This window comes from Amblyomma maculatum, chromosome 3 (genome assembly GCF_055883805.1).
Source record: "Amblyomma maculatum isolate TAMU_Amacu chromosome 3, ASM5588380v1, whole genome shotgun sequence".
Lineage (NCBI taxonomy): Eukaryota > Metazoa > Arthropoda > Arachnida > Ixodida > Ixodidae > Amblyomma > Amblyomma maculatum.
Genome location: NC_139346.1, coordinates 85,580,195 through 85,606,308, shown reverse-complemented (window position 1 = coordinate 85,606,308; position 26,114 = coordinate 85,580,195). Strand labels below are relative to the sequence as shown.

Genomic DNA, 26,114 nt, shown 5'->3' with positions numbered 1-26,114 from the left:
CAGCTTTTTCTGGCTGTCTGGATGCCAGCCTTTCAGCAGATCAACGCGACCAGCTCGTCAGCTTGCTGCAGCGCTTCCGTTCCTCATTCGACCTTCCTCGGACATCTTTGGGGCGCACATCCGTAGTCACTCACTGCATCGACACCGGTACGCACGCCCCGGTACGCCAGCGCCCTTATCGGGTATCGGCTGCTGAACGTCAAGTCATCACCGAGCACGTTAATGACATGCTTCAGCGTGGCGTCATCCAGCCTTCGCACAGCCCTTGGGCTTCTCCAGTTGTTCTCGTGAGGAAAAAGGATGGCTCTATACGGTTCTGTGTTGATTACAGGCGTTTGAACAAGATAACGCGAAAAGACGTATACCCCCTTCCACGTATTGATGACGCTCTGGATTGCCTTCAAGGTGCCGAATTCTTTTCATCTCTGGATCTTCGCTCGGGCTACTGGCAAGTACCCATGGCAGCTGACGATCGACCAAAAACCGCCTTTGTGACACCTGATGGTCTCTATGAATTTAACGTCATGCCGTTTGGATTGTGCAACGCGCCGGCCACCTTCGAGCGCATGATGGACACAATCCTGTGCGGACTCAAGTGGCATGACTGTCTTTGTTACCTAGACGATGTTGTCGTGTTTTCAAAAGATTTTACGTCACATTTGGACCGTCTCGAGCGTGTGCTAAAGTGTTTGACTGATGCCGGCCTGCAACTAAATTTGAAAAAGTGCTGCTTCGGGGCTCGCCAGCTTCCTATATTGGGACACGTTGTTTCGAAAGACGGTGTTCGTCCAGATCCTGCGAAACTTCGTGCAGTAGCTGAGTTTCCACGCCCAACTTCCCTAAAGGAGCTGCGTAGTTTTATCGGGCTGTGCTCGTATTTTCGTCGCTTCGTACACAATTTCGCTTCGATCATCTCGCCGCTGACTGATCTCCTTGCCGGTGACGCCATTCTTTCGTCTTGGACATCCGACTGTGATGAGGCCTTTTCGACACTTCGGCGCCTTCTAGTGTCGCCTCCGATTCTCCGCCATTTTGACCCTACGGCGCCTACCGAAATTCACACTGATGCCAGCGGTGTAGGTCTCGGCGCTGTCCTTGCACAACGAAAGCCCGGCAACCCAGAGTACGTTGTTGCTTATGCCAGCCGTACCTTAACAAAGGCCGAAAAGAATTATTCTGTAACCGAAAAGGAGTGCTTGGCCATCATTTGGGCCATTGGGAAGTTCCGCCCATATCTCTACGGTCGTCCCTTTTCTGTTGTTACGGACCATCACGCACTCTGCTGGTTGTCCACCCTTAAAGACCCATCCGGCCGTCTTGCTCGTTGGGCCCTCCGCTTACAAGAGTACGACATTCAGGTTACCTACCGGTCAGGCCGTAAGCATTCTGATGCCGACGCCCTGTCTAGGTCACCTCTTCAATGTAGCTCTGACTCGACAGCTATCACCATAAGTGACTCATTTTCGCTAGAAATTGCCGACATGCCCAATGAACAAAGGCAAGACCCTTGGATCGCTTCTCTTCTCACGCTTTTATCTACACCTTCTCTGCGCCCAGCTTCACGAACGCTTCACCGCCAAGCTCGTCACTTTTCCATCCGCGACGGCATGCTTTACCGCCGAAACTACCTTTCCGACGGACGCAAGTGGCTCCTTGTCATTCCTCGGCATCTCCGTTCGGAAATATGCGCCGCTTTTCACGCCGATCCTCAGTGTGCCCACGCCGGAGTGTTGAAAACTTACACTCGTCTTCGCCTCCGCTATTACTGGCAGGGTATGTACCGCTTCGTGCGTCATTACGTTCGCGCATGCCAGGAATGCCAACGCCGCAAAAACCCTCCACACCACTCCACCGTTCCGATGCAGCCCTTGCCCTGCCCCAGCCGACCATTCGATCGTGTTGGTATTGATCTTTACGGGCCACTACCAGTCACTCCAGCTGGTAACCGTTGGGTCATCGTGGCTGTTGACCACCTTACCCGCTACGCAGAAACATCTTCCTTACCTTCTGCGTCGGCGCCAGACGTTGCGTCTTTCGTCCTGCATCATCTCGTTCTGCGCCATGGTTCACCTAAAGAATTGCTCAGTGACCGTGGCCGTGTTTTTCTTTCTGAGACCATTGAAGCCCTTCTTCAGCAGTGCCGCATTGTCCACCGTTCTACCTCGGCCTACCATCCGCAGACAAATGGCATGACAGAACGTTTTAACCGCACCTTAAGTGACATGCTGGCCATGTATGTCGCGTCCGACCACTCAAACTGGGACCGGCTTCTCCCATTCGTCACGTACGCTTATAATACTGCCATACAAAGCACGACCGGCTTCTCCCCCTTTTTTCTTCTATACGGCCGTGAACCCACCTCAACTATGGACACGATACTTCCTTATCGCCCTGACACCTCCGAAGCGACCACCGTCTCTCAAGCAGCAGCATATGCAGAAGAATGTCGCCAGTTGGCCCGCTCATTTACAACCCAGAACCAAGGTCACCAGCAGTTCCTTCGCGCACCGTCTTGTCCAGCTCCTTCATACACCGCAGACTCCCTCGTGTGGCTTTGGGTTCCTGCCACCCCTTCCGGCCTCTCTACCAAACTTGCTTCCAAATATCATGGCCCATATCGGATTATTTGCCAGACCTCTCCGGTGAACTACGTTATAGAACCGCTTGTACCGACACCGGATATGCGTCGCCGCGGGCGTGAAACAGTGCACGTTGACCGCCTCAAGCCCTGTTACGACCCGCCTGTTGTGTCCACACCATGAGTCGGCAGGATGCCTCTTTTTTCTCCCGGGGATAATGTAGTGTCACACCAACGCTCGGTGATTGTCGACGATGACAAAGACGACGAGCGTACGTCGAAAGGCGCGTGCAAAAGAAAGAAGACGGCAGACAAAAGACGAAGACGCAAGAGACTGACGCGCTAGGTAAACGGTCGACCTGAACACCGACCTGAGCTTCAACGCACCCTTACACTATAAATAAATAAATGCCGTTATCGACGGGACAATATCTTACAATTCGATAATTACCGTAGTATTCATGGCAGTTAGCATATATGTTGACAGTGATACCAAAGTGCCAGTACCGTTTGAAGAATATTGCCGCGAACTATATATTCAGATGTGTATTTGTTCTTGTTCGGCAGCCGCCGGAATGCGGCCTTATCACTTTGATTGTAAAGCACGGATCAATTCTCTTTTCATTGATTGTTTATGTTCGTCGTCTCCAGACCCGGTTTTATCAGTTCATTTGTTGCCACAGATGATTCGGGCTATCTTCGAAAGATTCCAGCCACGCATGTGTACTTCTACAATGTTCCAGGGTATACTATTTACTGTTCGCGGTTTTATCTATATCTTTCTTCGGCTTCTTTAAATTGAGCGCTGACGAGTGAAAAGGCATTTCTTAGTTCGACGACCGATCAGCACGATTGCTGTGATCGTTGACGCCGATTCGCTTAGTTCTTTTGAGGGCACAAATCAGCCCAATAAAGAGTTTCATTCAAGTGAAACGCCGGTGTCTTTGGGGCTACTGGGCTTGTCACCACTACGTGACAATAATCTATTTCGTACAGTCTTAGCAATCCGCCTATGTCTTGCGACACGCACGTCTAGAATTTCAGCGCAATCCATCAAATTCATTACGGAATTTACAAGGCTTGATGTCCCTCCTTTGCGGGAGGCAGCTCTACGTGATGTAGAGTGAGGCAGCTGCTGAGTGTGGTGCTCCTGCTGGAAAGAATGTGGATCTGCAAGTGGTACCGATACTTTTATCGCTGTGAAGATGAAGAAGTGCACGAGGAACACTCCAGGCAGTGGCATCGTGATCGCTGCGCGTGTTGGACCTGACGGTGTTCGCTGTTGCTGTGTTCGCAGCTGATCTGCCCAATCCTGCTGATCGAGTCCTGCTGATCTGCTCAATAAATCCCCCTCTTACATTTTGTGGAGCTGCCGGTTAAGATATATCAACTTCGCAGCCGCACATTACCACATCCTGCGATGCCTAAGCACGTTAACCACCAAGCCGTACAAGTTGGTTCGGCCATCATCTGTCCCGGCTCCCTCCGCCAGCGAGACCCCGCCATCTTCAGCGGCACTGACGATCATGACGTCGAGGACTGGATCACAACCTATGAGCGAGTGAGCGCTTACAACAAATGGGACGCGGAAACGAAGTTAAGCAACGTGATTTTCTATCTTACCGGCGCAGCAAATCTATGGTTTCGGAACCATGAAGCGGACATTCCATCATGGTCCGTGTTTAAAGCCAGCTTCTCTGAAGTTTTCGGCCGTCCGGCTGTGAGGAAAATCCGCGCTGAACAGCGCTTGCGTGCGCAGTCTCAGCAGGTTGGCGAGAATTTCACAAGTTATATCGAGGACGTCGTTGACTTGTGCAAGCGCGTGAAAGCACACATGTTAGAGGCCGACAAGATCAAAGATAATCTGCAAGGTATCGATGACGACGCCTTTCAGATGCTGACGGCTCGAGATATCTGCGCCGTCGCAGAAGAGCTCACACTGTGTCAAAGTTATGAACTGCGCAAACAAAGGGCCATAACTCGTGCGAACCCCATGCACTCTGAGTCGCTTGCTGGCCTGACAGATGCAGGCGAACATTCTGCGCTCCTGCCACAAATCAAGAGCTTCTTTCGGGAAGAAGTTGCGCGACAGCTCTCCCTTATGCCCTGCCATCAAGAGCCTTCTTCACACCTAGCTCCCAGTTTGCGCCAAATTATTCAAGAACAGCTAGCTTAATCTCTTCCTCCAGCCCCTCAATCCATGCCTGTCGCAGCGCAGTTAACATATGCGGCTGTTGCTGCCCGACCACCACCTACAAATGCTCCGCCGCCACCTGCCTACGTTCAGCCGCCTCCTGGGCCTGCTCGAGAACCTGCGCAGTTTATTCGACCGGCTCCAAGACCACGCAATTCCTGGCGCACGACAGATAACTGGCCAATTTGTTACACTTGCGGGCTTGCTGGACATATTTCTGGTTATTACCGCAACCGTCTCCCATTGTCGGCACCACCTGCTCATGGTTTTGGGTACTGGTCTCCGACGCCTCAGTATTCCGCGCCTACTGAGCCTCCAGCCAGCCGTCATTTCTCCCCAGACCGCTCAGCCATGTCCGACCGCCATTCACCGTCGCCACGACGCCGCTCTATCTCTCCGATGCGACGTCCACAGAACGCTTTACGTGAGGAAAACTAAAAGCCGCAGTTCCTGAGGCGAGAACTGCGACCCCGTCGAATTTCCCAAGTCCTCATCTGTCGCCGGCAAACCTAATTGAAGTTTTCGTCGAGGGTGTTGCTGCAATGGCTCTAATTGACCCTGGTGCTGCGATTTCGGTTGCGGACGAAAAACTATCTAGCTCTTTAAAGAATGTGAAGACGCCAATTGCGGGACTTTCGGTGCGAACGGCCAGCGCTCAGCATATCAAGCCTTTAGCAGCGTGCACCGCCCGAGTAGTTATCCAGAATTACCTTTACACGATTGAGTTCGTCGTGCTGCCAAGTTTCTCACAAGCTGTAATTTTAGGCTGGGATTTCCAGTCGCGTCACGCTGCTATTATCAATTGTGGCAGAGCTGAAGTGGGGTTCTCGACAGTGTCCGATGCCTTACCAGACGCTGGTCCATCAAATTCCTGTGTTAAAGCCCTCGTCGCCGAAGATATCGACCTTCCTTCCTTCTCTTCTGTGCTTGTTCGTTTCGCTTGTGCCTCTGTTATTGATGACACCGTTCTCTTCACAACAGGCCATACTTTCCTGCGCTGCAAGTGCCTTACCAAGATACTTTGTTGGGCGAGTTGGTACTTATTCATTATTAATATAAACAGCACTAACACGAAGACAAGGGACAAGAAACAAGAAGGATAACTTGGAGGGCTTACATTATTCCACCTTCAGGTATGTGGACGACTTTTTAGTATTAACAGACCGTGAAGGATTCAATCAACGAATGGAGGACATTATGGATGTTTTTACTGAGTGTGGATCCGGGCTGGAATTTACTGTTGAGAAACCAGTGGACGATCGGTTACAGTTTTTAGATATTTTGATTCAATTCGGTGTTGATCATGTTTGTTGGGAATACAACATGAGATCGATGAAGCCGTTGCTAGGCTCCAATTCAGGACATTCCAAATTAGTGAAGAATGGGATGATTAACACATGCTTATTAAATGCGTTGAAGAAATCTTGTTACCACGGCATGGGCAAGAGTTTTGAAAGACAAGTGACGAGAATTGCAAAGGCCGGTTATCGGGAGTCTGTTATTATTGAGGCCAGTTGCCGGGTACTGAAGAGCCTTAAAAGAATGCACAGACTGAAATCCCTGCCCAGCATGGGTGAGAGGAAGAGGAAGGTTGCAGTGGTACCATATGTGCACAGGATTTCGCATGGCCTCAAAAATGTAGGCAAGAGGTATAATGTGGACGTCGCACTGACCGCCCCGCTCAAGATGAAGAGGATCTGCCCGGTTGTTCAAAGGGAAAGAGAAGCGAAGAAGCAAGAATGTGGGGTGAAACATAGAAACCCATATGTTGGATGCAAGACAGGTGTTGTGTATAGGCTTCCACTCTCTTGTGGGGCCAGTTATATAGGACAAACCGGACGGTGTATTAATAAGAGACAACAGGAACACTGTAACAACTTGGAAAGTGGAAAGGACAAAACGTTTCTGGTATCACATTGCCAGTCATGTGAAATAATGAAGAAGGAGAAGTGCACTTCTAAGTTTGACAGTGTTAAGATTTTATATCGCCACAAACAGAAGATAACGAGAGATATAGTGGAATCGTATTTTATTTCAACGGACAATAATTGTGTCAGCAAGACTTCTCTTGCTCTTTCAAGCAAAGAGGTGTCTTTTTTTTAAGTGATTTTTAAAGTAATTTTTTATGCAGCAGGTGAACCCAGGGGTTGTTTCACGTGACTGTTTCGTTTTCTTCATGTTTGTTTTTCTGGGCCTTGGAGTAAACGGCTTAGGCTTAGTTGTGAGTCAGCGCATGTACTGTAGCTTTCTTATTTCTTGTCCCTTGTCTTCGTGTTAGCGCTGTTTATATTAATAATGAGCAAGTGCCTTCCATTGCCCTACGCAGTGCTCGCTATTTCCGCTGGCCTTTCCATGTTATGGGTCTCTAACCCATTAACTCCCATACTGCTTTGCGCCATGGTGAATGCCTAGAAAGTATCCGGCCAATCGCATCTCTTCTGATCTCTCAGGAACCTGACGACGCGCCGCACTCTGCCGTGACTGCGCTCAGCCCCCATTCACCTGCGCCCGCTCCCCCTGTTCATCCGTTCCATCGACGCCGATCTTCCTCCAGCGCAGCGCACTGAGCTTTTGAACCTATTACATCACTTTCGCTCCTCCTTCGACTCTCATCAAAGTTCTTTGGGTCAAACTTCTACAGTCACTCATCGCATCGACACCGGCACCCACGCACCACTGCGACAGCGCCCCTATCGTGTGTCTGCAACCGAACGCCAGGTTATTGAAGAGCAAGTCGACGTAATGATCCAGAATGGCGTGATTCAGCCCTCAAGCAACCCTTGGGCGTAGCCTGTTGTCCTAGTAAAAAAGAAAGATGGTTCTATCCGCTTCTGTGTCGATTATCGCCGCCTTAATAAGATTACGCGAAAGGACGTCTACGCTCTCTCACGCATCGACGACGCTCTCGATTGTTTGCAAGGCTCCGAGCTCTTTTCTTCCCTAGATTTACGCTCCGGATTCTGACAAATCCCCTTGGAAGCGGCTGATCGCCCCAAAACTGCCTTTGTAACTCCCGACGATTTACAGTTACGCCGTTTGGCCTTTTAATGCTCCGGCAACATTTGAGTCGATGATGGACACCATTTTGCGTGGCCTAAAGTGGAAGACGTGCCTCTGCTACCTCGACGACATTCTCGTCTTTTCTCCTGCCTTTGACACACACCTCTACCGTCTGAAGCACGTTTTGGCCTGCCTGTCTGATGCCGGACTGCAGCTGAATTTGAAAAAATGTCGTATTGCCACCCGCCAGCTCACCATTCTCGGCCACGTTGTTTCCAAAGAAGGTGTACCTTCAGATCCTGCCAAACCTCTTGCCGTAGCAGCCTTTCCCAAACCGACTTCCATCAAAGATCTACGTAGCTTCCTCGGGCTGTGCTCTTACTTTCGCCACTTTATTAGAAATTTTGCTTTCATTGCTGCTTCCTTGACAAATCTTCTCTCTGGCAGTTCCGACCTTTCGTCATGGTCACCAGCGTGTGACGATGGCTTCAATGCTTTACGCTACATCCTCACGGCACCGCCTGTCCTACGTCACTTCGACCTCACAGCGCCTACTAAGTCCACACGGACGCCAGTGGTATTGGTCTCGGCGCTGTACTCGCTCAGCGCTAACCTGATTATACTGAATACGTGGTCGCCTATGCTAGCCGTACACTCACGAAGGCTGAATCCAATTACTCTGTCACTGAAAAAGAGTGCTTAGTGATTATTTGGGCTCATACTAAATTCCTCCCTAATCTCTAAGGCCGCCCTTTTGACGTAGTGATGGATCGCCATGCGCTTTGCTGGCGTTCCTCACTGAAAGACCCGTCCGACAAACTAGCAAGATGGGCTCTTCGCCTTCAGGAATTGATGTCCGCGTTGTTTACCGCTCCGGCCGCAAGCATCACGACGCTGATGCACTTTCCCGCTGCCCCCTTACAGCTGAAGTCGAGAGCCTTTCCTCTTCCGACGGTTCCCCGCCATCTCTTCACATTAATGACATGCCGTCAGCGCAGCGGCAAGATCCATGGATAAACTCTATCCTCGATTTTATCTCCAATCCTACAGCTGCTTCTCCATCGCGTGCTCTCCGCCGCCATGCTTCCCACTTCGCCATTCATGATAACCTCCTCTACCGCCGCAACTACTGCGCAGATGGCCGCAAGTGGTTGCTAGTTATACCTCGGCAGCTACGTTCGCAAATCTGTGACTATTTCCATGCTGACCCACAATCCGGTCAAGCGGGCGTCTTCAAGACATACACTCGTCTCCGGCTGCGTTACTACTGCCGCGGCATGTACACCTTCGTACTCAAGTACGTTCGCTCATGCCTCACCTGTCAACGTCGCAAGACATCGCCTCAATGCTCCGCTGGAGAGTTGCTGTCGCTGCCCAGCCCCCCCCCCCCCCGCCCTTTCGACCGCGTCGGCATTAATTTGTACGGGCCGCTTCCCTACACTGCAGCCGGCAACCGCTGGGCTATCGTAGCCGTTGATCATCTGACGAGGTATGCAGAAACCGCCGCACTTCCATCTGCCACAGCGTCAGAAGTAGCTTCCTTCATTTTGCAGCGATTTCTTCTTCGCCACGGCGCACCTCGAGAGCTGCTCAGCGACAGAGGCCGCGTTTTCTTGAGTGAAGTTGTGAGAGCCTTGCTCACCAAGTGCAACATTATTCATAGAACCACCTCCGCCTATCATCCCCAGACTAATGGCCTCACTGAGCTTTTCAATCGTACCCTTCGCGGCATGCTCTCTATGTACGTCTCCTCCAACCACTCAAACTGGGACCTCGTCCTTCCGTATGTCACGTACGCTTACAATACCGCAACGCAGTCTACTACTGGCTTCTCTCCTTTTTTTCTCCTCTACGGCCGTGACCCATCTGCTACAATCGACACCATACTCCCGTATCAGCCAGACATAGCACAGCATACTCCTGCGTCTCAAGGTGGCCAACTGTCGACAAATTGCCCGCGCATTCACGGCTAACACCCAGTACCGCCATAAATCCAACCATGACAGCCAACACTCGGCACCGGACTTCTCGTCTGGCGCTCTTGTGTGGCTGTGGATACCTTCCAATGCTCCTGAACTGTCTTCAAAATTTCTTGCGAAATACCATGGCCCATACCGAGTTCTGGAGCGCACCTCTCCGGTTAATTATGTGGTGGAAACTGTTACGCCGTACCATGATCTACGCCGGCGCGGACGCGAGATTGTTCACGTCCAGCGCCTCAAACCCTATTACGATCCTGCCGTCCTGCTCACGCCGTAAGTCGCCAGGATGTCTCCTCTTCGTCCCGCGTGTAATTGTGAAGAGGAAGAAGTACTAGAGGAACAATCCAGGCAGTGGCATGATTGCTGCGCGTGTTGGACTTGACTGTGTTCGCTGTTTCTGTGTTCGCCGCTGATCTGCCCAGTCCTGCTGATCGAGTCCTGCTGATCTGCTCAATAAACCGCCATCTTACAGCGCAAAAGCTGTCGTACAGTCATCACAGCAGGGAAGGAATTCTGTCACGGATCTGAGTGCCTGAATTTTTTATGGGCCCCCACATCGTGGTGATGTCGCAGTTAACGCGTCCATGCCTGGGTAATTCTAATTGTTTTCGCAAGTTATCATCAGTGTATTCTGGTGAAAAGGCAGATAATATGCTTTCTTAATGTTATCGCCGTTTCCTGTTACTGCGCAGTCTTTTGAGTCGTATATAATACGCAGTATGGGAGTAAAGCCAAACTGGAGCTTCATATTGATTCCTGCGTTGTATTCGTAGTAAGACATTTAGGTTGAATTACTACACGCGCATATTTCTGGACACCGGAGTGTTATTAAATTGTACAAAAATGATAAGTTTTCCAATGGCACCACCTCTTAGGTTTTCAGTAAAAATGCAGACTACATGGAGTGAATAAATCACTATCTGAGGAACTCTTGTTTATTATTCTGTTTATCGTATGTTCATCGCACTTTGTATCATGCCTGCTCTCATAATTTGCGTAAAAGAAACTGCTTTCGCGAACCTGTCTTAAGCTTTATCTAATCAAATTTCGTAGAGCCTAATTCGGAACTCACTGTACATGTGCTGTTCAAAGTTAATTTGTGTTTTGCCCAAACACTAAGAGCTGCGACGTGCTAGAATTTTGTGTGTAGTGACCATTTTGAAAAATAGCTGGCTCTATATTTGGAGTGCCGTCACTTTTACGTAGCGTTTTCTACCAGTATAAATTCTGCCTGCGATATACACTGAGACTCACGTGACCTTGTGCCTATTGCTACGTTAGGTTCACGATGCTGTTTCGTTTTATTGTAGGGTTCGTTTGCTAGTTTTTGCACTTCTCCATAACGCCTGTTGTAAGGCATATTTGCTGAAATATGTCGATATGGTTGACGAGTCCTTCATATAGCATGTGTTGGCTTCAATCAGACGTTTCATTTTTTTTTGCCAATACAATTTAACATTGATGTTTTTAAAGCGTCAAAACAACTAAGCTTAAGCTCATTAACAATGGCAGCACAGAACAGGCTACCTGTACATTCACTTTTCACCTGACTGCTACAGAACACACACAGCCCACTCCTTGTAAAAGTCACGAATCCCTATTGCGAGTGCTTCTGTTAATAAATGCAGACAAAAATAAACACATTTATCTGCCAATAGGATTATGCACTGAAAGCTACAGAAGCAACCTTATGGAAAGCACGAGAATAAAGAGGCAATTTGATACATGACAAAAAGATGCTATTGGAATGCTTTTTGTGTAGGTTTTAACGTCCCAAAGCAACTCAGGCTATGAGATACTCCGCAGTGGAGGACTCCGGAAATTCGACCACCTGGGGTTCTTTAACGTGCGCAGACATCGCACAGCACACGAGCGCCTTTCTTTTCGCCTCCATCGAAAAGCAGCCGCTGAGGCCGGGATTCGATTCCGCATTGTTGGGAACTGTATTGGGGCGCGGTAACCACTGTGACACGCCGGCGGGAAAGAAGCTATCTGTTCGCTTCCGTGCACGGCGTTACAAAATTTTCCCGTCTTTGGAATGATTTTAATCAGAAACATATCTACACAGAGAATTCTATGACAAATAGGCTTTTTTAAGAAGTGAAATTGAAACTGTTAACACTTCATCAAAATAATAAGTATTGCATGTTGCCTCATAGCTTCAGTGTTTACACCCCCCGTGTTATACGCATGCCCATTTGATTTGAAACATTGTTCAGTAAAAGAATATATATGCATCAAATGAGAGCATATTGTAATTATAAGGTTAGTCATCAATTCAGCCATGCTTTGAACGTTTGGGTGCAGCTGTAGAATTGTACATAGGCAAAGATAGTGAGGAAATTCGTTCTCCACAGTTATACTTTACGTGTAACAATACCGACTACCCGGGCTCAGATCTGTCGCGCTTAAAGGGGTAGAGTCGGGCTTCCTTTGTGTTTGAATACCATCGCAGTCAAGTATTACTCTCAAAGAACCCATACAAAATATTTCAATTATTTTTAAAGGTTTATGGAAATACTCGCTTTAGGATTCTGGTCCCATCATTATCGCATTGAGTGTCTTAGGTTCAGTGTATAAACCATAATCTAATATTTGTAACGTCACTGCACAGTTTTTAGACATAAGAGAAGATGCTAGTCAGCTCGTTTTGTTCTTCTATTGCAGCCATACTTATACTTGTTTGCAAGGTTCTAACTATTCTAACGCACAGACAGCACGACGGCTCACTGTAGCCAAACTTATGCTTGATGGCAATATTTATTCATTAAAAGTGGCTAAGGCTGCCGACGACAACGCGGCAGTTGTCGGCGGACAGCGTTTATGTCGTCGCCATAGCCGAGAACGGAGCTGCCGGCGGCGCAGCAGTCAGGCAGTGTAGCACTCCTTGGCTTTGTGCCGGAAAAGACAAATGCTATGGACTGCTGGTATACTCATGTAACAGTACCATGCCTGCACAAGTGCAGAAGCTACGGCAATGGGGCCTTCTGCGGGCCAACCAGGCGACGAACCGCGCTGCTCTCTACCTGCCTTACTCGTCGATAGGTCTAGTCGGTTTTGCCGGAGTTGACCAACTGTTTCCGCAGTGCGACTCCGCTATGAGAGCAGATGAATAGCAGATGGCGGAGTCACACTGCAAACCGAGGCGACAATGCGCCTACTCGTTGATGTCACGAGTTGTGAAGCGAAAAGCTTCACTAGGCTAGTCAACTCCGAGTCTCACGTGTGCTTCGTCGTTAGAAAAAGCCACAGCTGCCGCCGCAACCACCGCCACGACTCCGCCGGTTCACCTTTAGCCGGCGCCGCGCGCTTATCTCATGTGATGTACGGCTGTAATCAATGTTTCACCGTGATGATAAGCCATAAAATATATTTAAGGTGCAACCTTGAACCACAAGGTAAGCCACAACTACGGCAAGGAACCACAAGCTAAGCCATGGCATCGCCGAAACTTTTCGCTTCTGATATTCAGGCGTTTTGTCCACGGGACATTCCATTGCTAAGTCCTGTGTTTGGACGTCAAAGTAAGCACCTGGTAACTAAGGAGTGGAACGAAAACGTCTGCGTACTAATAATACGATAATACATTATGTAATGCATTTTGGACTCCTAACACCGTGCTTTATGCTTACAGAATCGCTGCGCACTATTTAAAACACAAAAGTACTGCACAAAATTTTGCGTCCATACCCTCTTAAGCATTTTATTTACATGAAAAGCTACACGGGAGAACTGTGGAATCACAAAGCGCATTCTGAATCATATATTATTATAAAATGATAAGTAATTAACTCAGATGCTATAGCTCTCTTGTTACCTAAAATGCTCAGTTTGGGCGGCAATACGATCATTCAAAAGAGGCTGCTGAACGTAGAAAGGGTTCAGGAATTCATTCAAGTGTGTCTTGCTTTCTGTTGTGATCTGAGCAATATTTCGTGAGCATCGGGCAGTGTCCAAGAAAACACAGTAACATGCTCCATATGAGTAGCTACTCACAGCACGTAGATGTGCCCAGCTTGGCCTCGTCACTGTCGTCGCCGCAGTTGTTGATGTCGTCACATTTGTAGCCTTCGTAGATGCAGCGGTTCTCCTTGAGGCACAGGAACTGGTTCGGGCCACACCGGCCGTTGACGGCTGCGACACACGTAGGAAGAACAACCAGCCTTAGCCCCCCAACTGTGCTGCAGGCGCTTTACTAGGAATATTTGTCAAAAGGAAATCGCTTCTCATAGAAGCGGAACATTTTGCTTGCATCATCAATCACGTGACATGTTGTAGTTCATTCATCCCTGGTCTCCCCTTCATCACAAACAGATTTCTGACCTGCTTCACAAGCAATGCAGGCTGAGATGGAAACAACAACAAAAGAAGCACCTTTAAAACACAGCCCTCTATTCACATAGAGAAGTTGCCTCTTAACCCTGATTTTACAACTATTGGCTACATCATAGCTTGGTTTGATCATGAAACATTTGAGACGCACGTATTGCTTTTTTTTTCATAGAAGTACCACTGCTGTTTCACACGTCATGAGAAAGTTGATTACGAGCCTTCTCTCACGAAAAACGTGTGACGGTGAGACTCGTAATGGAGAAAGTTTTATGGTACCATTTTTTACAATCTCGGGAAGAATGGAAGATAGATTTATTAGCACCTTATGTCCCCGTCATTTTTGTACTTTTTCACTCTTGCATATGTCGCAAAGATGTAACCCGCAATAACGTCAAATAGCTGATGACCTGCGATCTTGTGCAACGGTTGGCGCCACGTCGTCTGTACCCAGTGACAAACATTAGGAGGACCGTCGCCGCAATACTAACCAGGTTTTGAAGCAAGAGAATGCACGATAAGTATTTTATACTGGACCACGGATTTTCGGTGTTTATTTTAAACACCTGGCACATATTGTCACGGTGTTGGCGACTGGGGCTAGATTAACAGAGCCGGTACAGGTAGAATCACACGGTCCAAGGTTTAGATACGTCCTGCGAGTCCGGAGCCGATTCACTTCAACGTCGTCTTTCACTCTGAGCCCCCCTGGCATTCCTCCCTCCTTAAGCGTAACGCACACAGTTACACGTGCACACAAGCGTACAAAATCAACCTCCCCCCCCCCCTCAAAAAAAAGTTTGTAGATGTAGTTTGTCAGTCACCGTGCAAAGTACGGCTTCAGTCGCAAGACATGAACTGTCTCTGGACGAGGTAGCCGACGGCCTGTGTGCTCTGATCCATCCGGGAGCATCTCGTAATTGACGTTAGTGATGCGTCGCACGATTTTATACGGTCCGAAGTAGCGGCAATATTGAGTCGAAGAGCTAGAGAGTCTGGCGACAGGGCCATCTTTGCTAAAGGAGAAAACTATTATGACACCCATGTACGACGAATACTGATAGTATGACAAACGTTTCGATTAGCACTCGTATATCAGCGAAAAGGGATGTGATTTGGTATTTGTCGGTATTGTTCTATTACACAAAAAGGATCGCAAAACTAAGACAACGTACAAGTGAGGAAAACATCGCAAGCGCTCACATCTGACTGAAAACGACTAAGGCGAGGGAAACTCGAGTCCACCAATAAGCACATGCGCCAATCATGAGATAACCACCCAAACCGACAGAAACCTACGAAGAGCAAATCAAGAAAGGAAAAGGATGGTGTGGAAGTAGAAGGAACCCACCTACTCAAGGTTTACTGCTTTGAACGGGGGACAGATAAAGGAGACCTACCAGCAGTGATTAACATTGAAAGAACTGCGGGTGCGTGCCATTTTTGTGTCAATGTTCTGAGGTTGTTACAAGGATATAAGATAACATGTGAAACCGTAGACATCCTGCAGATCGCTACATTGCATCACATATTAACACCCCTTGAATTCCTTGTACAAAAAAGAGCTATGTTTACCTTATTCAAAGCCATGAACCTTTTATCGGTGGATGCCTTCACTGTTCTCTTTATATTTTTTATCTTCGCTCTCTTTTTGCTAACCGTTTGTGGTTCTATCGTGTTTGGCGAATTCGTTTTGTTAATCTCCTCGGGTCTCGTTCGCCATTGTCGCTCTGGGTTTCTTTCAGTCGGAAATTGGCGCTTGTGTTGGGCGTTCCATCACTTGTTCGTTGTCATCATTTTGCGCTTTCTTTTCCATAATCATATATGCGACCATTAGTTTTTGTCCATGCGATTTCAGAGTTTGAGAACTAACGCGCATAACTGCCATCTTAAAGAAACGCCTTACAGGGCCCATAAAGGTGTGCTTCTGCACCCTACGTAAGTTATAACAACGGAAAGCGTTTACATGGTGAGGAATGAAGTTGTTGCCATGCAGAAATTAACAGATTCAGGAGCATCGTAGGCTACATGCTACACGGCCGAAATGTATTATACTCGGCCCGAATTCTTTTGCAAAAGTCATTATATGTTCCCACTATGCATGAAATCCTAAAAGCCAGCGTTTGGAGAAGACCCATAACTCCACTGGCACCCACTGATCGAATCACTGTCAAGTATTTATTGCTGCCCTCCTTTCTCAAGCCACCTTACCCTCCATTTCCGCAAATGCATATGTAACGTGTCGCTTTTGGAGACAGAGGCAGTAGCCAGACAGAGGCGTGGTGTTCGGAAGTAGTCATTGTGAATGAAAGGGACATATATATGCTATGCAGCACACCTGCATCTCACTGTGAGTTCTTGAATGAAGGATAGGCTCAAAAGAGCCGCACTATTCGAAGGCTCCGCAAAGATAGCAACATTGGTGGCTATCTTTGCGGATAGCAAAATCTTGTAGAACACCTATGACCCACTGTGTAACCCATGTCTAACAGCACTCCCCCTCTCTCCTCTTATAGGAAGTCAACCACACATCGTCACATGGTGGTTCCCAGCACAAGCAGGCTTGACTTCTCTGTACTCTTACGAGAAGTTATATTGCTCATCCCCACAAATTGGCAATGCCAATAGGAAGCGACTAATTGTTTCCTGCTGAAAAGTTCTAGCATGCCGGGTGAATCCTTCGAAGCATGGCAAAACTGATTTCTTTCCCTTGTGCTGTGGATGCACCGTGAAAGGCCAGGTATCGAGTTAAACGAGGTGGTAGCAGCTGACTTGTTTGGTCGAAACAGCCTCCCCTGACTTATGTAAAATACAGAGAATGTCATTAATTCGACGAACTCAAGCACGCCACTCATTTGCGCTACTAGTTACTACCTTATTGCATGCATCAGTAAGGTAAAGTATCCCTTGCTAGCCTTAATTACTACCTTCTTCTACGCCATTCTTCTTTCGCTGTCGGAAGTTTTTATCTCTACATGAAAGTTTTAAGCAAGCACTAGTAGACACCATTAGCCTTTCATATTCCTCATTACACCCTACTGCATAGAGAAGGACCACGTATACGAAAATTGATACAGCTCAACCACCGACAATGTTCTCCTGATTCTACATTCTGTAGAGTCGCTTTCCTAACATTGAAGGTGCCTAAATGAGAGCAAATTGTCACGAGACACTAATGTCAGGCACGTCCTTTGTCACGGAGAACAAGGCAGCAATGTCAGTACAGTTGATGCTCACGCTCTGTGGCAGCGGTGACGACGACGGCGTATATGTTTCCGTCGAAGAAGTACGACAGGGGTGTCCTCGAGAACAGCTTGAACGTCAGCGTGTACGAGGTGACGAAGTGCTTGTTGTCGCTTTTGCGGACAACACCGCAGTCCTGGTGCGGATCATTGGTGCTGGTGAAGCGTGTGATGACCTGCGCACCGATAAATGTCCGGTATTCCGCTATAGACTTTTTTGCTGCTGTCATAGTGGCTGCTGTAAAGGCGCATTGGCTATATGATGAGCGCTGGACATGGCATAGGTGTCCTTAAAGCGCCGCGGGAGAAAGAGAAATAAACATTTATTCAAAGCAGGCGTGAAATATCCAGCCCTAGGTGCGCAGCCTCCTCCGTCCGGGAAGCCGTGGATTCAAGCCATCTCCCTAGTCCGGTTGACCAGACTACGCTGATCATCCTGGCTGGGGCTTGACACCTGAGTTTCCCACTGCTCTTCGGTTACGTCCATGGTGGTTATGGTACCATTTTGTCCCTTGCATCCCCACACCATATGTTGTAGTGTGCTTCGTACGGTACAAAATGCGCATTCATATTTATAGGTGGCGGGCGAGATTCTATATAGTAAGGTGCCGTGGACGTGACAATTGGTTTGGATTTTTCGGAGGGGGACTGCTTCTTCTCTGGTTATTTTCTTGTGGGGTGGGGAATATTTTCTTCTATCAAGTCTGTAATGCAGGAGGATGTGAGTAGATTTTCGGGGTACATCCTGTGTCTCTGAAATCCCCCTGGAAGTAATATACGCAATTGCAGCCTTCTTCATGACTGGTTGTTATTAACGCCTCTTCTGAATGGGGCTTACTAAAGGAAGCAAATTTACTCCTCCTCAAGCTTTAGCGATTCATTGAAACCGACACAATTTATGTAAGGACCAAAAGTATCGGTCTAAACTCCTATTAGCACCGACATCCAGTCCCCAGATTCTTCAAAAGAAGAGAAAGAATGCTAAAGGACTAAACCCCAATGACCAATTAGGCATTGTTATGAACCATTCTTCAGCTGCGCACGTTCACGTTACCAGTCGGCTGATAGATAAATGAAAGGAATATAAGCAGAGCTTTTTTATTTCATCATAACCGGCAAGAAAGCCACTTATTCAGCCAAAACCAAAGCAGTTATGACAATCAGGGTGTAGAAGTGATATATTTAAATGTAATGTAATGTATGTATATAGCGGCTGCACATGTACTATAGTCATCCATAAAGGAAGCAATAACCCTACTAAAATGAAAGGAAGATATTGCAACATGATCTTTCTCTATTTGGATAAAACTCGTGAAAAAAAGCGGCAAATGCATCTCAAAGGAGCTCTTCTAGCTAATGACGTCGACTGATATTCATGACGGCCGCTTTTCTTTGATTACGGCTTAGGAATCCCCTTTATATCTGCCCAGCACTGCCTTCCCCCTCTAAGAGGCATAAAGTGATTATACACAAGAATCGGTCGAAGCTATTGGCAGTATGGGAGCGCTGGCTGGGCTAACGCCGTTCTTTTATTGAGTGGTATCCGAACATAGCGCTGCTCACCACTTATTGATTAGATTCCTGTATTGCAAGGCGTAATGAATTAGTGAGATTTCATAGGAAGGAAACTCGAGGGCGAGTAACAAAGGCTGATAAATTGCTGACAGCCAAAGCCACAATTACACAAAAATATTATTCACAAAACTGAAAGAACAATCAGACATCTCAGAAAAACAACGCTTTACCATAGGCAGCGAGGCGCTAGAAGCCCCAAATGCGTACATGTATCTGCGACAAGGTTTCTTGCGACGCGTAATTGGCAACTAAAGCGCGTAACTTTCGTATCGTCCCATAGTATTTACATGAAGTAATTGTGGTGGTAATTGTCTCATGTGTGCAACGTAAATAAAGCGATTACTCATTCCCACGTGATTCAAGTCCTAAATCGTCACAGGCGTGTTCAAGACTTTAGTCGTCGATAGCATTAAGGTGTATAGTAACCGTACAACTGAACCAGAAAAACGCTTACTGAAACACTTTAGGTAAAAGTGCGGTTCCACATAAACGGCGTACAAATTCCAAACCATTATGCGCCCACTTTTAAAGCCAGATGCGTGTCGTATGCTCGTATGAGCGAGCATGAGATTCAATTCGCTGAGTGATCACAGACCCAAATCTTATCAGTAGGTATTTTTCCTGTCGCAATGGCCGTCTTCTATGGTGAAGTGGATCTCAGGTCCCATGTCGTGCAGACCAAACAAGTGCTTCCTAGAAATCTATGGTAAAGCTACATTTGATTGATTGAACCTAAATAGCAAGACTCTTTCGAGAGTGATCAAGCATGCGTATCAAGAAAGAAAGTTATGTTGCCACTAGAAACCGCCTCTTCGGTCTCAAATCGAAATTTTCTGTTAACACATTAGTTGGCAACGAAACTCAAAGCTTTCACAAATATAAATTAGAACGATCGAGTTATTGAAACTCAAAGCTCACGTTGACGTAATCGATGCATGAATTGTTGAGCAATCCTTGCCGCAGGTTCATCTCTATCACAGAGACAATCATGCTTTCGCTTCCGGATGCCGAGATCTCTGTTCCGCAGCCGTCATTGGTGGCAGCCCTGCGGTCTCGAAACTGCCTGGCCGTCACGATGGTCGAGGACAGCGGCTCCGTTGCGTTGTTCAGGGAGCCGTTTCCAACCCTCGTGCCGCAGTTGTCGTTCAGGGACACTGCTCAGAAGAAATGCCTTGTTCTTTTTTCCTGGTTTCATGTATATGCATGTGTCTTTTACCGGATATTTTTTACTGCATGATAATCCTCGTACATCGCGTGGTCCTATTGTGTATATCAGATACCACTGCGAAGTATAAGCAAGCTCTCAAAAGGGGCAAGCGTATCGCGGCCCACTGGTACATACAGAGAGCTGCTGAGGCTAGTGTGGCCCAGAGAAATGTTTTAGACCAAAGTACACCTCCAAATGGCAGACCATAAAATCTAGAGGAGTGTTTGTAGCCTCGAACTTTGAGCGGATATATCTGGCTGGTTTCGGTTGGCAGGCGACATGGCCGAACGACATTCATTGGTCGGTGGGTACTCTGACGACAAAAGACCACCTGTGATTGTTAGAATTGGTAGAAGCTGCAAACGCGGGTCTCATCATTAAAATGACAGGTTAGGTTTATTACAGGGTTCCAGGGCCCTTTGAATCCTGAATTAGACAATCTACACCAAGACCAAGCAGCAACATTTCGCACAGCTCGATTAAAGCGGGCCTTTTATATTATTGTCAATCATGGCAGCTTGGGCACCAATACTCATAACGAGTGTACATCTGGTATTTGGTAGTTGGCAAGTTGCATAATGGGGCAATGATTGGTCGGCCGTTTCGGGGACATCACATGTCTTAGTTACTTGTCTATGTGGTTGCTTACATTACACGCGTGTGTAACGTGTGGAGTGGCCCATGTGTCACATGGTTTAACCGTATTAACTCACGTGGTAAGGTGGGTGAATTCATTATGCTTCAAAATCGACAGCTATCGTGGTCCATCGCAGTAGTTATCGGCTGCTGGGATACGCGTTGACAAGCGGTGTGAACATTGGTCGAGGAGGTAGTAGATATAAACTCCATATGCCGCTTAGAAAAATACGCTACGCAATACTAGTGCTGTCTCGTGTAATACTAGGTTTAGCCTCATTGCACGTGAAGAAATTTTTTGCTGTCCACCACCCAAATTTTATTGAAGAATTTTGCGATATCTTTCTCAGAACACTGCCTTCAGAATCAAACGGTCCGTTTAGAGCTTCTCGGTCGTCTTTACATTATTACTAACATATTGGCACAAATCCGTTATTTACGTAAGTAGTTTTTGAGGCGACCAAGATTACTCGCACATAGAAAACTCTACAAAACAGCGGAGCTACTTTTAGCGTCCTTAGACGCGTTTCAATGAACATAGTCTTTCTCTGCAGGGCTGTCCTCAAAAGGGCTCTGCAATGGTACTGAATGAGAGACTCGCACTAGCAGCTAGTCGTCGCGTTTTAGCTCTCTTGGAGCGGAACTTACTAAAGATAACCGTGGTATATGACTTCTGAGTGATATTTCAAGGCACTGTAGCCTTAGCCAACTCGTCCTCAAGCAAAGTTATCAAAACCTACTTAACGAGTACCAATTCCTTCATTATGGAGAACAAAAAGAGTTCAGACCATAGACAATGTGTCTGTTCAAAGCATTCAGTTGTCTAACTGCTCTGGACACAGTCATTTTCAACTGTTTAGTTACATGGTATTTTTACACTTGATCACTACTAAACTGGTTTATGCATAGTGGAGGTCTAGGTCTACATTTCTGTGTTCCGTTTCCTGCGATACAATAATCTTTCTCTCTACAACCTACGAGGCCACTCTAACTAGAAATAAATTTATGTGTTTATTGTGCGGCCAGAAACAGCGCAGCGTCAAGGAAAAAGGCCAGTGAAAATAAAACGCTGCTCTGTGATCAGGTTTCTAAAGTTGCTGTCAAATTCCGCTACGCTTGAACGAAATATTTCCGCTTCCTTGTGAGCTCGCAACAGAATATATTGGAACACATTTCTTACCACAATGAACCCTTTATGAGGCGGCTTTTCTCATCCTCGAAAAAATTGCTAAATGAAGCTGGGTAAAAGTATGCATTTCAAATATGCATTTCAAATTAAACTATGAATGTCTCCAAGAGACGGTGCGCATCCGTGCGTTGATTTGGCATAGGTTCGCTAAAAGCTTTAGCTGGTATCAATACGCTATTGCGCTGAGGAATTTATTCATACACACATAAGCGCTTCAAATCCTTCAATTGGTTGGCTGTCTTGGGCCATGGTGCAGGTTAAGCTGCCGATTTCGTCCATACCTGAGCCGTAATACATTTATATTCCACTCCCATGGTAGCAACAAAAAAAGCAAAGATTTTGCACTGGTCTTTGTTAACTTCTGTACGTGCACTGTACTTGAAGCTAGCATGACGCAGCGCTGAGGAAGCGAAACTGTTAAGCCAAATTAAGTACATTATACTCGCGTGTTGGCGTGTTTAGCCGTGAGTGCATGTACTAAGTACGACTCAATTGAGAAAACGGCTGGAAGGCGTTCTTACCCATCTTGTAGATGGTAGGGTTCTTCGGTTCCAGCTGGCAATGCGCGAGCGAAGGTGCAAGGGCCATGACAGTGAGCTGAAGGACACACTTAAACAAAGATCCTCGGAACATGGCGCCCTGTGTTCTTCATGTCCCAACCTCTTCTTCCTTCTTCTAATTGATGCAGGCTGGTTAATGCCGAGGCTGGAAGAATAACGATGATTACTGCACAGGCTTTTAATGTGACGTTAGAATGCGTTTATGAGAACCACGGACAAGTAGATGTAGTCGAATTTGTAATTGTTCATGGAAAGCTTTGAAAAACTTTCTTAATTATGTTCAGGTGGTCAATAATTCAAAAAGAGGCTCATACACCTACGATATTTGAACTAACTTCATGTCTTTTTGCGGCAAGAGAAAGGCGTATCTTAAGGCGGTCACAATTGCGATCATTAACACGATGTTAGAAGTAATTTACATAAGAAGGAATATAGACACAAAAAAACCAAGGGTAAAATGAACGCCGCCATTGACGACGACGATGATGATTAAGATGATTACGGTGATCGTGTGGTTATCTCTCTGCACCGACTTCAGGTAAGCGGGCATCGTGCTCCCTCCAACAAATGCAATTACTGTAAAAGAGTACTGCCTGAAATACAAAAAGGAGAACCTTAAAGGTTAAGGGAAATCTTCTGTGTTTCCCTTTTTTGTGAAGTCAATAAAAGGGACTTGTACGCAGTGGTGTTTGACAGGAGGAACTTGAAAGGCTTCACGGAACACTCAATAGGATTTGCGTACAGCGTTTCGTATGGATGTATTAATTTTAATAGGATGCCAGTAAACGCGTTTCATGCAGCAAACACCGAGGGTGATTGTTGACGCCTGTCTTGGGGGACCCGCCGTTTCCCAGGTGGGCCTTCTCGGCTGTCCGATGAGCTTCCCACAGAGTTCCTCAGAGTTACTGGCGCTTCTTTCGCGCGTCCTATATACTCTTTTTGGATCAGTCATACCGGCAATGGCGACGCGGCTAAGCTGAATAATGGCTGCATAACTGCTCCACTGTAAAACAAGAAATGTGTTTGCGCGAGCAGATATCTATAAAGCAAACGAAACGACATGCGCGGACATAATAAACAGCGCACTAAATCTCTATCAGTTCAATCAAACCTTTCGTATTGTAGAGGAAAACTATCACGTTTTCTGCTCGAAAAGCTAATAATGTCCACTACCGACATGAACATTATATCTGCCGTTCTACAGTAAGCGAACAGAGAAAACTTTAGAAAGCAGCAGAGTGCTCTGTTTTCTTTTGATCGACGCTGAACACGTCGCTCAAGCAATTTTAAACACATCTAAGGAAGGTGTGAGTTTGGGTTAGTATCTAAACCTAGCAGAAACAAAAGCACTGGAGACGGGGAAAACTAGAAAAAGTAAACGCGTTGCTTTCCAACTCAAATTTATTCCAAAGAAATGTTAATGTATAGCGACACATCAAAGTTAAAAACTAAACGTTGATAGCAACCAAAACTAACGACACGTGGCATCTCCAGGGTGATTTGCGTGGGGAGGCTGTTGATAATTACAGCATTCCAAAGCCCTGAAACAGGATGGCTGGCCCCCTTAAATGTTTTTCGCGCTTCTGACTGACGATCCTCGCATGCTCACGCAGTTGCTCATTCAGGTAACGTCCACTCTTTCCAATGTAGTAGCTTATATACCGCGCCTTCAGCTCAATCGGCATACCTGTTGGCATGTCGTATCTGACAAACAACAGTGCGATTTCGCGGTTGGTTCGTGGCCTTACACAAAAGGCCCAATATTAGGGGAGCCGACAAAAAGACTCTCCATACAAATTTCGCTGAATCTTCTTAAGATTGTGAGACAAAGGTATGGATACACGGCAGAGCCACCACCTTTTTCTATTCCTTTCCTTCAGCTACCTTCAGGCTTCCATCCTTTTTCTGTTTTTCTAAACTGCCTTCTGCCACTGCACCAAGCAGAATCGTAAGGTTTCCGCTCGCCTTCAGGCCATCGATATGTTTACCGGAGCTCCGGTCCATCCAGTGCGGGCATAAATTTCTTTTTCCAGTTTTCAGTGCTTTCGTGTTCGCTACATTTAAGAACTTGCTTTTTCTTTGCCATCAATCCACAGCGATGAGATGTTGAAAAAAAACACTCCCACGCGTTGGGCTCTGGTGCGCCTCTATCCATAAATGCGCAATCTTGTTTATTTTTCGTTTTGTTTTTTTATTCACAGCTGACAGCCGCGATTTGACGGCCGAAGTAGGAGTGGCACCGATGTACAGGGTGATCCACTTCTATCTATAACACGGCCACTGCTTTCAAAACCTCATTGCGTCCGATCCGGCCATTCCATAAAGCTAGGCGGCAGGCCATGCGAAGCATCCCCCTTGCATCCCACTGCGCATATATCGCTTTGCTTAGATAAGCGTCTGCATCCGACGCAATACTGCTTTGAAAACATTGACCGTCTTATAGTGAGAAGGGGATCCCCCTGTGCATCCTTATATGCTGTATTGTTTCAATACAGAATGAAAAAAGAAGAAGCAATCACAAAAATGTATAAGCGTACAACATATTAGTTGGCAAGCAGCAGGCGATTGTACTCCACTCGTAAAAAAGGCACGAGAGGCTGTTTGAAACGCTCACTTGACAATCAGACCACCGTCCTGTGGAAGCCCTTTTCATTCCAATATAGTTTCAGAAAATAAATCACAGAGCAGTCCCAGGCGTCACGAACCGTATGCTCAATATTGGAGTGTGTTTTGACAATTGAGGCTATACCAGATCGGATATTGGCAAACTTGATGCCGATATCGGGTCACAGCTCGTCCTGGCACGGTTCGCACTCTCGAGAGCTTCGGCACCACGCGACTGGGAACGTGATGCTCGCTGCACTCTTTCTCCTTAAGGTCCAAGACTGGCATTTCGCTTAGAATTTCATTTCATTCGAATTCATTACAAGTATTTGTTTGCCAATTTTGAAAAAAAAAGGCTAAGAACATGGAGAAAGATATTTATTCATTATCGCTAGTTCTAAATACCCACTACAAAAATGCATGATAAATTTCAAAGCAATTACAAAGATCACAAGTTTGAATGAAGTCTTTAGCGATTGGGAAACTATCGAGCAAATAAATTTGAAAGGTCGAGCTAGCTCGATAATTTAAGGATATCACTCACGGAGACCCAGGCCATTGTAAATATGATTCGGCCTTAAGCAAAGACAATGCTGCATATTGGGAAAAAGATTCAACTTATACTACAATAGTGTAATATATCATGCCGGCTAGCTAATCTTTTTTCATAGCAAACGGTAACGTCCAATCCGTTATACACAGGAATCATATTTTCACGAATGAGGTCTAGAGCCGCGCTGCAGGAAACAAGCAGTCGCAGGTTAAACAACACCACAAGAGCGTTCGAGGTACTGAAGCACCTCTGCTTGGCAAAGCTAGCTTTGGTTTCAGACGGCTATGCAAATAGCTTGGCTTTCCCCTTTTTGGGGATATAGCTAGCGGGTCAAGACGTTCATTTAAGGCTTCCCTTATTTGCCGTTCGCCAGAGGTAGCTTGATTCAGTTCTTTCCTGTATTGGACTAATATATCTGGAAGCCATTGGATTGCCACACCGCTAATGAAGCTCAGGACTGTAACA

At 46.7% G+C, this 26,114-nt stretch overlaps 1 protein-coding gene across 1 annotated transcript in view; it reads right to left on the bottom strand.

Annotated features, from left to right (window-relative positions):
• The window catches only part of LOC146195172 (uncharacterized), a 35,108-nt gene that overhangs the window by 8,051 nt on the left and 943 nt on the right, over positions 1-26,114 (bottom strand). Inside the window, exons 2-4 of the mRNA XM_084596737.1 lie at positions 19,819-20,054; positions 17,321-17,501; positions 13,751-13,888 (exon numbers count right to left, since the gene is read on the bottom strand). Of these exons, the coding sequence (XP_084452863.1) occupies positions 13,751-13,888; positions 17,321-17,501; positions 19,819-20,054 (555 nt within the window). The remainder of the gene's footprint in view (positions 1-13,750; positions 13,889-17,320; positions 17,502-19,818; positions 20,055-26,114) is intronic.